The sequence below is a fragment of the Parasteatoda tepidariorum genome, chromosome 7, assembly GCF_982258835.1.
Source record: "Parasteatoda tepidariorum strain Cologne lab strain chromosome 7, Ptep-v5.0, whole genome shotgun sequence".
In the NCBI taxonomy this organism is placed as follows: domain Eukaryota; kingdom Metazoa; phylum Arthropoda; class Arachnida; order Araneae; family Theridiidae; genus Parasteatoda; species Parasteatoda tepidariorum.
Genome location: NC_141761.1, coordinates 92569660 through 92585485, shown reverse-complemented (window position 1 = coordinate 92585485; position 15826 = coordinate 92569660). Strand labels below are relative to the sequence as shown.

Here is a 15826-nt window from a genome sequence, read left to right as displayed (position 1 = left end):
TTATAAGATGCATTTTTAGGCAATTTTTTAAACGTTAAATTTGCTTGTTTTTTTTAAAAAAAAAATTTAATGTGTACGTTTACTCAATAATTTTCTCCAGGCAGGTAATCACAGTCTATTTGTTATAATAAAAATAAATATGGTAATGAAAAAAAATAGTACAACAAAGAAAACTATACTTAAAAAGAGTCACCTGTTCTTAATTAGATAATTAAAAAAACACCCAAAAATAAAAGTAGTATCAACGAAACAATCAACAAGTTACTATGTCAGTGGAATGATTGTACTTGATGGTTCATAACCAATTTCTTAACGTTCGGCTCAATATTTTTGCTGAGGTGAAGACGCAAGTCCCCTCGTTGCATGATTTCGTGTCTATTTCTCTTTTTTGTGACTTGATCCATAACAGCACTGAATCCACGTTCGACGAAGTAGGAGAAAGGGAAGGAAATTGAAAATAAGAATGAATTTTGACAGTCCAGAGTAGAGGCAACTGATGTTACCTTGAAGCCAAAATTCTGTGAGTTATCACCATTTCAAAGCTTCATTAGTTGAAAGTTTGACCTCCTGAAACTGAACCTCTTCTGTTTCAATATTCAAAAAAGGGTTAATAACCCATTGAAGGAAACAGAACAAAACATATTTATAACGGTCAGAAAAGTCCATGTGCAAAGAGTCAAGATGTTAACTATATTCTTGTGTATCATCAGAGGAAATTTCGCCATTCTTTTCAAGATACGATAAGATTTGAAATTGGTTGAACTCATTCCAACCAAATTTCTGCTACCAAAAAATAAGTTTTTTTAGTAATGTAGAAATAACTGATTTCGTAGGGATCAAATTGAGTTTGTCACCTTGAAGTTGCAAATTAACACCATTTAATTTTGCAAGTAAATCCACCAACGTCTATCTTAAATTCTAGCAATCTGTCTCTCAGAGCTACATTCTGTCTTCGAGGAACTCAAGCACAGAGTCGAAAATATTCAAGAACTTATTGAGACAAGGCTCCTTTGGAAAGTCAGCGAGCCACAGTGTAGTAGCAAGCGATATTCTTCATAGTTTTTCTTAAACAGCTGTCTGAGTAATCAATCATTGAGAACACTGCGAATTTTGTTTGCAGCAGATATAACATATTGCAATGACTGATGCAAACGGTAGCTGAGGTTTTTTCTTATTAAATACTGTCTGTGAATCACGCAGTGAACTGCTAAAATATCTGGTACCACCCTCTTCAAAACGGCGAAAAACCCACCATGTCGACCCACTATTGCAAGGGATATTTTTGATTAAATCGGATGAGGCTGGATAGTGTAAAACTGTTCCTAAAACTTCCTTAACAGCTGGCAGTATCAATTCTTTGCCGATGGCATGACATTACCCAGATTTAGCAATTAATTTTGATATATTACAAAAACTTATCAAACCATTATCACATTTTTGTGATTAGGTTGTCAGTAAGCCTGAGGTCAAAGGTGCCTTCAGAAACTTGTCTTTGATATTCAAGAAAAATGACAAATCTTTATTTTGTTTGTGAGGATGAATATTTTGCAAATGCTTCTGCTAATGAGAAGGCTCAATTGTCTCATTATATTAAACTTTGTTATAAAATAAATTCATGGGTAGTTGAGAGTTCGAGGGCGATTGAACAAATCTAAACTTCAAGTATGTGACACTGTATTGAATACACTTCTTTGTGTAAACCGACATTGTTGGTGGCAGCAAAATACGAATGAAAGAAAATCAACTGTTTTTTCAAATTAATAAATAATTTACGATTAAGAACTAATTCACAAACGTACCTGACCAAATAAATAATGAAATCGAATCGAAACTGGGTAAGAAACTGCTAGGAAGCAAACTAAACCATCATAAGAAACACGGGTCAAATTGAACATTTTTACAAAAAGCGCATGCACTTTAATTCTCACCAAATGGCTGAAATGAGTCAGAGGCAAAAACTACTGACTCATGCGCTGCGCTGTGCTTACTTACTTACTTTATTTAAAAACAACTGGGCACCTGGGCCGCTCTGCGGCCCCTATCACATTCATCATGAAATTACAACAATGAGTTAAAAACATTTTGAATATAAGCAGTCGTTGTGGTAGCTTTACAATAATATTACCATGATTAGAGAAAATACAAACTTGAACAGAGATATTTACAGTAATTGCCTACACGCTGTGCTGATTCGGATAGGAGAATATGTATTGCATAAGTTCGTTTTACTGCTGGTATTAATGTTGTATCAGATAATCTAAATTTATTATATTAATTTAATCTTTGTTTTCTTTATTATTAATTTTATTAACTAAATGATTCTTAATTTAATAATTTTATTTGGGAGTATTAAAATTAAATTTGAATAACATAACATGCTCATCGCCCCCATACCGCCCAAAACATACATATTCCCAACGCCCCCGTTCAGAAACACTGATGTAAAATAATTGGCGCTTTCATATGTTACCGACGGTAAGCTGAAATGGATTGCGGTTGAATGAATTGCAAAAACATTGAATAGAACAATGTGAAAATCGTGCACTTTGCATAATATGTAACGAAAATCGACATACTAAAAAAAAAGGGGGGGGGGAGAATCAAGCACCTTTTAAAATTACCCAACGAAAAAAGCAACCTAAAGGGTTTTTAAAAAACAAAAATCGAAAAAAGCACCTTTAAGCACTTTTTAAAATCGTTATGCACCATGTAATAGTACCCTTTTTTAACATATAATTCTATATTTATTTGCCATTATTATCGTGATCATAATTAAAACACTTATTTGCAAGCAAATAATTTTAAATTTTTAAGGAATTTTTTTGTCAAATTTTTACTGATATAAAATTTTTAATTTGAAAATTGGAGGAATAGATGAATTTAAAGTAATATTATGATAATAATATATTTTAAAGCAATTAACATAAGCAAAAATTAAATAATTTTGCTTGATGGCTGTTCTGAAGAACTAAAGGACAATATAATAAAATAAATTAGAGTATTTATGTAAACATTAAAATAAATTTATACACTTAATAATTAATAGATGTTTGCTTGCTTTTCTATTTTAATTTTTTTTAAACTTAATGAAAGAAATTTTAGCGATTCAGAAGCTGAAACTCAACCAATTTAAATCTCTTAAAAGTGAGCATATAAATATATAATTTATGTCCATTTAATGTATTTAGCTGCTGTTGACTACTATCTTCTTTCATTTAAAAAGAATAGTTTTTCTTTTTATTAAGTGTATATTGTTCATCATAAGGACAATTAAGTTTGAGAATAAAAAATCGTGTGATTAAAAAAAAAAAATTATCATTATTAAAATTTGATAACAAGAGTCTCAGAATTGGATATTAATAAATTTAAATGCCTTTTGAGCGAATAAGAAAAAAAAGCATATTTATATTAGAAATTATACTATAGTGAACTCTCACTTATGCACCGGTGTAAGGGGACGAGAAAAAAGCGCAGTGAAAAACTTCAAAATTCTAAAACGCAAAGTAAATCGCAGTGACAATATGAATAAATATGTTTCTAAAGATTAAATGTTAATATTTATACTGTTTTGGTATTTACTATAATTACACAAAGAAAAAATTTAACATACCTTAAAACAATTTATTTTCCTACAAAATAATCATAATACATATTTGTATTTGTTTTTGCCGACGTTATTCAAAAACAGTTTTTTCCAGTTCATATAAATGGGATAAGGGGGAGGTTTCAGAAGCAAAATTTAATTGTAAATAGTCAGGAATAGTGTCTAAAGCTTTCAATACTGCCGTGTGATTTGGAGGAACTTTATCATCTCGTCAGTACCATCCACCACGTTCTCATCGTTCACAAGTTTTAGTTAGATATAAATGAACAGTTCTTCACAAAAAGTTTGAGTTTTATGGGAGGGGGTGAAATATCACATGATAAATTTCTAAGAAAAGTACTCGACATCATAATATGCTGCACAATAAGTGGTTCAAGTACTTCTGTCACTAAACAGATCACTTCCTTTTATTTATTCATAATGTCCATCTGTCTGCAAGTAAGTGATCACGGTCTCTTTCATCTTTCATATTCCAGGTCTTTTTTTCTAGAAAACAGCATGGGAGTAAAACTAACCTCTGGACAAGAGGAATGGTCATTTTCTAAAAGATGAATGGGCTTTCATTTTTGTTGGTGCAACAGATAAGACACCCTATTAAAAATTCTAGAAAGAATGTCTCTCCAGAAACAGCAAAAATGAAAGGTCACAGGGAGAAGCAAATTCAATAGGATCTAACAACATATATTTCTTTTTATCTGAAACAAGGATTGCTTATTTGCTTCATTTTTATTTTAAAATTTTTTTTAAAAAAGAAAAAATATTTAAAGGATTAAAAAATTAAAATGTTAGCCTAAAATTTCGGCACATAACTGAAAAATTTATTTTTAGAGCGACGCATAAGCGAAGGATGTTTATCATTATTTTTCTATCTAATGTACTGGGACCTATAAAAATCGTCGTATAAATTAAAAAGATGCATAAGTGAAAGGTCACTGTATATTAGAATTAAATACAGTAGGGAACCGATTATCCGGAACGATCGGGACCATCGCTATTCCGGATAACTGATTTTTCCGGTTTTCTGAATCGCTACAAAAAGCCGTTTTTTTATTGTCAAACTCAACTAAAAAATAATATTTGGAAATAATCTTAAAAAGAAGAAAAAACAATGAATTAATGCACTAATGATAATTTCCAAAATGATGGTAAGTTAACATCTTTCAAAAAAGAAAAAAAAATCCTGAAATCTTACGGGGAAAAAAATTTTTCTTAAGAAAAATGGCGGGAAAATTTATCGAATTTCGTTCCGGTTTTTTGGTTTTCCGGTTTTCTGATTTCTGGATAACGGGTTCTGTACTGTATATACATATTGTTTTAAATATTTTATAACTTATTGACTCTAGCACTAGCTTTTACGTAAGAATTTAAACTTTAGATCCTTAAATAATGCATTTGGACAAGTTTCTTCCAGTTGATAACTTAAACTAATTTTTGTTATTTGCTGAAAATGTTTTGGTTTTTTGTAGATTTCCAGATTTTACAAGTTATACTTAACTTATTTCTTAAAAGAAAGTTGCTAACTTAGAAATAAATCTTTTAAATGCAAATTGCATTGGAAAAAAATGATAACAGAAAAAGAAATAATAATCTCACCATTTCATTTCGGAGCTTTCTATCCCAAGTTTCATGTTCAGTTTTGCTCAATTTCTGATGTCTCTCATTAGGAAGGATTTCATCAGGAAATAAACATTTTTTCCTATCTGCATCTCTTGTCAACAAACTATTTTTGTTAATAGGAGATACGCCAATTTCTTTAGGAATCAAAGTTCTTCTTTTCATTCTGCTAACACAGGGCGTGGATTCTAAATTATTTGTAGAATGTTGTTTCAAGATAGAAACTGATGATATTTCTTGGTCAGGAAGATCACTGCTTCGTTTTACTTCCATTTCTGAAGACGCTGCTACAACAGAATCTTCATTGATATCTGTACTAGATGCAGAGCTTAAATTAGAATGTTGATACATCATATCGTCGGTGACAGAATCCTCTGAAAAGTTGGACTCTTCATCGTGAGATTCTAAATTAATGGCTTCTTTGAATTTACGTTCATTTTGACCACTACTGGTAGCCCAATCTTTTACTTCAGAGGGTCTCGGTGGTTTTTTAGGAAACACATACATGAATTTATCAAAAGTGGATTCATTCAGTCCTCGTTCTTTGAGATTCTCTGATGGTTGTAAAATGCTAGGGCTTATGGACGTTGAATTGAAGTCTTTTTCATTTTTTTTCAAATCATCCATTTTATTATTATTTGTAACTTCTTCAATATCGTGCACATCATTGTCTACTTGTGTATTACTGTTAAAAGTCAAAGTTGAATTTAATTCACACAATGTTTCATCACCATAAAAACTCTGAATAGTGTCATTATAAGTGAAAGAACTAGACTCATCATCATTTTTTAAAACATTCTGACTATCAGGAGATGGGCAAGGAGATTTAGGATTATTTTTTAGAGAAAAAAGAGGAAAGCAGATATTTTTATTATTCACAAAAACACTCTTCAACTTATCTTTTAAAATCAGATCAGAATTTTCAAAAGCTTTTCTAAGTTTTAATGAAACTAAATTTTCAATATTTTCAGACAATTCTGGAGAGCCAGTTTTTTGGATTATCTTCAGAATATCTTCTTCACACACACGTTTTTCAATTTGCTTTAAAAGTGTAGATGTAAGTAAATTTTGAGTTTTTAATTGATTTATGTCTAAACTAGCTAACTGCTTGCCTAAAAAAGGTTTTGAGTTTTTTGAAGGGATTTTATCTTGATTCAGAGAGTGCTTTGTTGAAGATGTACAAATAACTTTGTCACAGTTTTTATGGGAATCATTGTTCAAAACTCTATTTTTATGCTGCTGTTCATCAGAGTGAAAACAAGGGTTGTGGGTGACATCAGAATTATTTTCACTGCCATCAAACTTAGAATGTAGCTCTACTTCATTAAAAAGTTCTGGGGATGGAATTTGACTAGATGAGAAACTTAATGGCACTTCCATTTCATCAGTAGGGGAGGGATTTTGTTTATCACCACATAACACACTTTTCGGCACGCTGCTGACAAGGCCTAAGGTATGTTTATGTTTTTTCTGGGGTGATGGAACAGCAGTTTCCATCACCCCAAAATCATTTGGGTGTTTCCGATCTATTTCTATAGTGCTGGTTTCATTGAGTTGAGGGGAAAAATTATGTTGAGTTCTCCCTAAAAAATCCTTCTGCATATCACGGGAGTAGGGACTATTTTTTGGTGTGGTTTCAAGATTTGTACAAAGAGTATCAGGAGAGTTACAGTTTGGTGTGTTTGTTTTGAAGTAAAATTGATCTTTCCGACCAACCTGTAAATCGGGTTCAGAATAAACAGTTTTATCCTCTTCCATCAGTTCATTATCAGGATCATATTCCTCCCCAATATTGCATTCCTTCACAGCCACACTTAATATATCAAGTTTCTCATTAGGTTGTATGATGGATTGAGCATTACTTGGAGTATCAGTATCAGATGTGCTACTTACAGAACAGCTTTGAACAAGTTCATTCCTTTGAGAATAGGTTTCTTCATTTACTGAGCTTCCAGTAACAATGATAGGGGCAGTGTTATAAAGAAGATTGACCTGGTGAGTAGCTGGTTCAGCAACCATCACAGTCGGCACAAAATTTATGCTAGGACGATTTGCTGAAGAATGAGTTGCATAATATTCACTTAAAGGATCACAAACAGAAATCATGTTACAGTTATATGGAATCTCAAAAAGGCTAGTTGCATTACTTGGGTTGATGATAGCATTTGCGTCTGATACAGTTTCCGGACGAGCGATAAAATCACCTGCACTTAGAGCATCATTGGCAGGTGGATAAAGCGGTTGTGAAGTTTTTGTTGTGACTTCTGGATAATAAGTAGGAACTAGGGGTTTGACAGGCAAAGTAGGGATAAAGTTCATATTATTAGCTCCAAAACTACTACAATTAGTAATTATGTTACTATTACTCAAATTTTGAGTCATGTTATTCTTGAATTCTTCGATAGGATTCAGGCCGATTGAGCCTAATGGATGCAATTCTGAATCGCTTTCAATCATACCTTCTGATAAATCAAAAGTTCTTACTTCAAAATGAGAGCTTTTGTTTTCAAAATTGGGTACAATTGGTTGAGCGAATTGATGAGCTTTGTTTTTTATAGTATTCCTGTTGAAAAAATTCATACTACCTTCATTGCTTCGAGGTGGAATTTGTAGGCTATCAGTAAGTTTGTTTTCATTAGGTGAAGACTGGTTATCTGAGAATGCATGACCATCCATGAGAAATGCATCACTAGCAGGAGAAATGTCCATCTTATCTGATGTTATATCAAAAGAGGAGTCATCATGGGATGAATCTAATACACTACCTACATTATTTTTATTTGCTGTAAACAGTTCATTATTGTCAGATGGCCTGGTTTCTAAAGGCATATGATTTGATAAATGCCTTATGTGTGGAGAAGAGTTCAATCTGCAATCTTTATTTGTAAATGGTTGCTGATCAGATGTTATCTTTATCGACTCCTCACGCCTATTATGAAAACTAATGTTAGAAGTAAGATCATTCATATTATTCATTACATGATCATACGAGGGTGATCCTTTCCTCATATATTCAGGAATATTGCTGTGCACATTTTGTGAGGTGAATCCCGGATCCAACGGATAATGAGGAATAGTTTTCTTATTGCTTTCAAAAGAATTTATAGGCTTTTGTAACATATTTACATTGGTTGCCTCACAAGCAGATGGATGATTAGAGGTAGGACTGCAAGACAAATTAAATTGATCAATATCATTCAGAATGGGGTTGTTGATGTTAGGGATAGAAGGATGAGAAGTAAATGACTTTTCCATAGAGGTCTGATTGTTCAGATCATTATATGCCTTAGGCATATCATTCATACAATCCGGAAGATAACTATAATTCCTGTCATTGGTACCATAATTATAATTTTGTTCAGCAAAGTTAGGTTGAGATTGAGAAAAGTTACAAGCATTCTCTTGCTCCAAAGTTGATTCCGGTATGTTGTAATTACATGGAGAGAAATAAGCTGAATTCAAAACATCAGGATTTGAATCAACTGGACTAGACATTTCTTGCTTAACAGGATCATCACTGTAAGTTTGCTGCATATCCCAAGGGGGCAATAAGTCATCCTGTTGAGATTGGTCATAAGCTAAACTTGTTGAAGAACCATTGTAAGGCCTCATTTTAGGTGACTGTTCCAAAGGCTCAAAATAATTATTCATATTTTGTATACTAGACAAATTTGAGGACAGAGGTTGAATGTTAGATGTATTTCCATACTGTAAGAAATTGTCAAATGGGGGTGACACATTTGATTGAGGAATATTTATTTTTTTCGACAAATGTTCAGATGAATATTTGTAACTACTGACTTTATTGATTTCATCAACAGTCTCCGATATTATTTCTACATCTGAGTCATTTGAGGGCATTTTATTAATATGGCAAGTCATATTTTGTGGTTTAGTTTCTTTTCTGTAGGTAGTTAAATTAGAAATGTCCGTGGAGGAAAGCTTTTTCAAGTTGATGGAGAAAGAGTTGCAACTCTCCAAAAGATTTTGAACTTGCAATCTCCTGTAATTAGTAGTGAAGTTGGCATCCTTAGTTGAATCTGAGCTTATTTTTCCTGGAGCTGAATTCTTACGTGATCTTTTCCTTGGCGATTTTTGAAGATCTTCCTTTTCTTCATCAGAATTTTGATCTGTTGGGAAGTATTTTACATCATGGCGGGGTCGTAAACTCTCTCTTCTGGTTATTACCCTATTAGCTGGTTTGAAGATCGGACTTGATAACGTTTCTGTATCAGGGTACGTATCATTGTTAACTTCAAATGATGTTCTTGAGGCAGATTCTTGTTTATGAACTTTGCCTGGTTTACGACCACGTTTTTTAGGGATTTTAATTTCTTGAACATAACCATCCGAATCTACCTCTTGCTTGATGACAACTCCACCAATAATTTGAGGTGTAAAAGTAGAAATATTATAGTCATGTGGAACTGGATGCAGTGAGTTGTCAATTTTGGTTGCACATTCAGCAGCAGGCTTTTTCAAAATACGAATTTTTGAGTTGGGAGATGAATTATCAATACAAAATGAACTCTGAAATTTTAAAGGTGAAACATCTTTCTGAGGGGAGGCAGTTTTTTGAACAATCACAGGACTATTCAACGAAGGTACCTTCCTTGGTCTTCCTCGGCCACGTTTAATAGGTTGGACTGATTGTTGAAAAACAAAGTCATTTTCATTTTGAGGAGTTTCTTCATCACTAAGGATTTCTTTTTTAATAGTATATTCACCAATTGAAATAGAGTTTGGATTTCGTGTCAAAGTTAATGTTTTGATTTTTTCCACCTCTTCACAAGTCACACGAGATGATGCTAAATTGATTTTTAAAGGTGCGATCTTTTTAGATTCATCATGAAAAGCAGCATTTATTTCGCTTGATGGTTGAAGATATTTTTCAGCACGATGGTCTTTCTTGTGACTGGATGATAGTCTTCTCCTTTTGAAGGTTTTAGTCTTTGGTGGTTCTGGTTCATATCGAAATATTTCTTGAACACTGTCACTATCACTTTTATTTCCATCTTCTAATCCTTTTAGCTCTTTATTTACGACTACAACTCTTGTCTCGTTATTACGTGTAGTTAACCATTTCAGCGAAATTTTCATTTTAGGAATGCCAATACTAGGCGACACAGCAGTTCCTTCATTAAAATCTTCAGAGGGAATTTTAGTCGGTGACAAATGGTTAGAAGAATGTTTCCTTTTAGAATCAGTTTTTAAATGTTTGCCTTTATCCTTATGTGAGTGTTTATGAGGACTTTTTACAGGCTTTACGGTGTCAATGATTGTAACAGAATCGTCTGAACTATATGGATCTGAGGATTTATTTGAATTAAGAGAGTTATTACATTGATTTTTTGAATCATTAACAAGTTTTTCTTTACATTTACGAGGATGTCTAGTAATAAATACAGGCTCAATTTTTGGAGTGACATCAATTTGCTTTGTTTTGCTCTTAGTTTTAAATGTTTCATCTTTCAAATGGCCTTTAACTTTTCGACGACGTGATTTTACACCGAGATTTAATTTTTGCATTCGATTTTTTTGTTTACCAGAAATACCACACTTAGTAATTTTTGAATGCTTTGATAAACGACTTACTTTCTCTTCAGAAATTAAATTTGGTGGTTCATTAAAAGAGTCTTTAAAATTCGGCGATAACTTTCCTTTTAATAAGACTTTGCTTATGCTTTGTTTATCAATTTGTGCATTTTCCGGGCTTCCTAGCTTTATTCGAAGGCAGGAATCAGATACTATCTCAGAAACACGCTCTTTAGATTTCTTTTTGACAGCAAATTTGCTTTCGCCAAACAAACGTCTGTCAACCATCCACTTCTTTTTTGCACTACTTTGCAAAACATTTTTTGCCTTCGTGACAGAATTTTCTTTTTTATTTAGTTTTAAAGAAAGTTTATTACTGGTGTTTTTAACGCACGAAAAAAGTCTTTGAGGTGTCTTTTGCGAAATATTTGGAGAAGATGACTCGTCAGGAGCATCGATATTATTCATGCCGTGTGCATCGTTTTTGGAATGATTGGAATTCACATTAATATCATTTTTTATAGACTGAATTGGTGATTCAATTGAGATTTCTGATATGATTTCCTCTGGGCTAATAATATTTAAGTCAATACTTTCTTCTTTTTCCAGCATACTTTGATTTATTGAAAGTTCAGGTTCAATATTTATTAAAATTTGATTCTCATTGCTGTTTGCTGTACTGCTATCAGATGAATTCTCCTTAGTATCTTTAGATTCATAAGAATCTGAGACACATTTCTCAGAACCTATGTCAGAGTGTTTTTCAATAGAGTTATCAGAAATTACATTCTTTGTATCACCTTCCAAAATGAGCTGTGTTTCTTGACATTCTAGTGAACCATCATTAGTTACTTCATTAAGGCAATTATTTCCGCTGGGTGAAATAATACCATTATCTTGAATGTTATGAGCAGTTTCTGATTTGGACGAATTCTCCCCAGAAAGTTGTTCATTTTCAGAATCATTAGTGTCTCTAAATGATGATGTACGGAAACTGAATTCAGCATTTTCATTGGAGTTATGGCTTGAAAAAATTGGTGCTTTATGAGATAAATCATTTTCAGGTAAATTTGTTTTGTCAAGTTCTTTATCTCCAAACGTCATATCATCAGAACACTTTTCTTTTAGATAAGTGACTGAATTACATTCATTAGTTTTCTTATTTAGAAAGCTATCTTGGCACTTACATTTAAATGCTTTTTTCTTGCATTTTACACACCTTTCGACAGACTTAATATTTTTACTAATCAATCCTTCAGAGGATTTTTTTGAATGCTTCTTTAATTTCCCTGATTCAAAAGAGTGAGTTTTGTTTTCTGCTTTTACAGTACAATCATTTTCAACTTTAAAAGATAAACTACAGTGAGAGGATGATGTGTCAACAGCTTCTGGCAGCTCCTCTTTTGTTGTATTTTTATATTTAATTAATTCACTGTAAGATAATTTTTGAAGCTTTACAACAGGCAGTTTTGCGGGCAAGGCAACTTCTTTTTGTGGAAGACTTTTCGCATTACTTGTTCCAAGCATGCTTGCAGTTTTTAACATATCTGGTATATTTTCAGTACCTTTATTAAGAAGAGAGTTAGTTGAGTTTTTCAATTGGTCTTGTTTTAATGCCTGCACAGAATCTTGTTTGGGATCAGCAATTAAATTTGGCTTTCCTTCAGTTAGCATGCTATCATCTTGCAGTCTATAATTAACTAACTTTTTGGGAGGATTAGAGGCAGTATTCCTATTTAAGTTTTGCTTATTCTTTTTCAAAGACAGGGATTTAATTTCTTTTTGTTTTGAACTTTTGCTTTTGTCATTATCAGCTACCTTGTTCTTATCGGGAGATAACTGCAAATTTTCTTTAGAATTTCCTTTAATATCTTCGACTGCTTTTACAAAATTTGTTGGTGAAACAGAAGTATCTAACTGGATTAAAGATTCCATAGTTTCATTTAATTTTTGTTTGTTCTTCTTCAAAGAAAGAGATTTAATTTCTTTGCTTTTGGTATTTTTGTTTTTATCATTTTCCATCTTTTTGCTTTTTTCACTTTCAATTTTCTGGTTTTTGTCACTCTCACTTTTCTTGCTTACATCACTTCCAACTTTTTTGCTTTTTTCCCTTTCACCTTTCTTGCTCTTGTCGCTTCCAACCTTCTTACTCTTGTCATTTTCAACTTTAGAACTTTTGTCATTTTCAATTTTCTTACTTTTGACGCTTTCATCTTTCTTGCTTTTATCTCTTTCAACTTTCTTACTTTTATCACTTTCAACTTTTTTGCTTCTGTCGCTTTCAACTTTTTTGCTTCTGTCGCTTTCAACTTTTTTGCTTCTGTCGCTTTCAACTTTTTTGCTTCTGTCGCTTTCAACTTTTTTGACTTTGTCAACTACAACCTTCTTGCACATGTCTTTTTCAACTTTCCTGCTTTTGTCGCTTTCCACTTTTTTGCTTTTGTCGCTTTCCACTTTTTTGCTTTTGTCGGTTTCAACTTTCTTGCTTTTGTCACTTTCTACTTTTTTGCTTTTGTCACTTTCTACTTTTTTGCTTTTGTCACTTTCTACTTTTTTGCTTTTGTCGTTTTCAACTTTTTTGTTTTTGCCACTTGCAAATTTCCTGTTTTTATCTAGCTTTTCTTTTGGATTCCGTTTAAAATCTTCCACTGCCTTTTTAGAAAGCTTTGAGGAGCTTGCTTTATCTAAATTCATAAGAGAACTTTGAGAAACTTTAGAATTTTTGGAAGATGTTGCCGTTTTAAGTCTCTGCTCATTAGAAAATGAGTTAGCTTCTACTACAAGTTTATCAAAATGATCAGCTTTTGATTTATTTAACGATTCTTCTTCGCTGAATTTATCTGTTTTTCCATGATTCTCACCTTTAGTCTTAGTACCTGAATTTTTTGAGCTCTTTTTAGAAAGGTTAGCACCAGATGGATGGATTTGTTTGAATTCAAGCTGGTTCATTCGATCCTGCTTTGTAGTAGAGTTCTCAACTGGTTCAATGGCATGAACACTTTTATGGCTGATAAGTGTCCCATTAAAGATTGGCAATGGCACTTCACACATAGAAGATTTCATAAAGTCTGGTTGAAAGGAGTTTGTTTTAGAATTACTTAATTTAGAACTTTTAAGCTTTTTTGCAGAGTTATGGCTTAATCCAAAACTTTGCAAAGTACTATGTGGAGGGATGTTATTAGATGCATCAGAATATAGTGAGTTATCATTACTAATTAAAATATTATCTAAACCATCATTTGTAGGAAATGAGTCCATAGCTGCATTTACCATAGACGCTATTTCATTTTGAAAATTTTTGATTTCTTTAGGTTTTGAAACCATGTTTTGACTGATCTCTTTGCTAATGTTTAAGTCAGGGGAATTTTCTGGGTACTTTTTTGTTGGATCAATATATTTCGAATTAATACTTTTGATATGATCCTTTTTACTTTTTTCTGATCTTCTGTGTTTGGAAGATGACAGATGCTTACGTTTGGATGAACTTTTAACACTGGACTTAGCAGTAGTTTTTCCAGCAAATTTGTCATTACAGTCAGAAGATTTCGATGTATAATTTAAAATATCGGCATCAGATAATTTTTTTAACCTAACATATTCACTACCCACTTTGCTACTGTGGGTTGAAGAGCTTTGATTGGAATCAGGCAAAATAAATTCTGCTTCTTCTACCTTAACGATGGAGGTGTCAATTAAAGGCAACAGATTGCTACTTTCAGTACTATTTGAAAGACTGGAAAACGATTTCTCAATTGAACTGTGTTTGGAAAAAAACGAATTCCCAAAACTATTTGAGAAAACATCAGGTTCAAACTGCCTATAAGATTCACAGAATGAATTTGTTGATTCTTGACATTTATAGTCAAACAGATTTGTATCTGCATAAGGATTGTAAATTATATCATCACCTTCATCATTTACAGGAGATAAAGGTTCTTGTTTTATTTGAATGGGAGGCATGAAAATGGATTCAGTAAATGGGGTAACAGTCGACATTTCACTGGACTTATCTTTTAGTGGCAATTCCTTATCATTCGGAAATAGTGGAACAAAGTCTCTAGTATTTGTTTCTATACTAAGCCCTGATGAATTGGTACTAACACTATCCTCAGAAATAGTTTCACATGATACTGATGGTTTGGTATTTTTCACAGCATTATCTGATGGTTCATATTTACCATCTTTCTTTTCCTCTCTTTTAAATTCTGGCATAGGAGGTAAATCTTTCAGGTCTGCTTTAAGCTTACTGTGAGCTTCAAGAGTAATCTGATTTTCTAATGAAATTTCTGAAGACTTAGATTGAACATATTGATCGAGGAATTTATTCCTAATAAGGGACACGCAGCATGGTTTAACAATGGAAGTTTGAAATGCCCTAGTTATTTCTGTAGGAGTTTTTGAACATTTTTCTGACATCGCACAATCCTCTAAATTTGATCTATTTTTCAAAAATGCACCGCAATCAACAGATTTCCATGGCAAAAACAAGTTCTGTTTTTGTTCAGGAGACTCTACTTTTGACAACTTAGGTTCTTCTATGCATGTAATTTGCTCAACAACCTTGTTCTCAGATGGAAGCACTGTTTTCTCTTTTTCATCTTGAGATGTAGTAAAATGACTTGGTGCAGTGATATTTGAATCTGTCGAATTTCTCTCAAGGCTTTTCTCATTATTAGTGACACAAGCAGTGAGATCATTTTCTGGCTCTAATATTGGGGGCTCATCACTAAAATTTGAGTCACTTTGGCAACGAGGGGTTATGTCACCACCTTCTTTTGACAGTTTTGGAACTAAAAAAGAAATATATAACTTTTACAAAATGGCAACAAAAACTAATATTAAAAGAAAAGTTAAATTATCATTTTCCAGCTAGCTTTTGAAAGCTAAATTTTAAAAAAAAATATATATTAAATTACCAATTAAGACTAAAACTATAAACTTCACAGAGTTGACAGAACTAGACCCTAAAAATAAAAATTTGACAAGAACTGTCTACAACTTGGACTCCACTCAAACAATAAAGAAATAAAAAATTATTTTTTCTTTAATTCCAGTTTTTTTAAACTAATTTTT

General features: G+C 32.4%; 1 protein-coding gene across 3 annotated transcripts in view; it reads right to left on the bottom strand.

Moving 5' to 3' along the window:
- The window catches only part of PolZ1 (DNA polymerase zeta catalytic subunit), a 45812-nt gene that overhangs the window by 12949 nt on the left and 17037 nt on the right, over positions 1–15826 (bottom strand). For all 3 annotated transcript variants that reach the window (XM_016055453.4, XM_016055454.4, XM_016055455.4), the window contains exon 13: positions 5198–15543. In XM_016055453.4, coding sequence (XP_015910939.3) covers positions 5198–15543 — 10346 coding nt within the window. The remainder of the gene's footprint in view (positions 1–5197; positions 15544–15826) is intronic.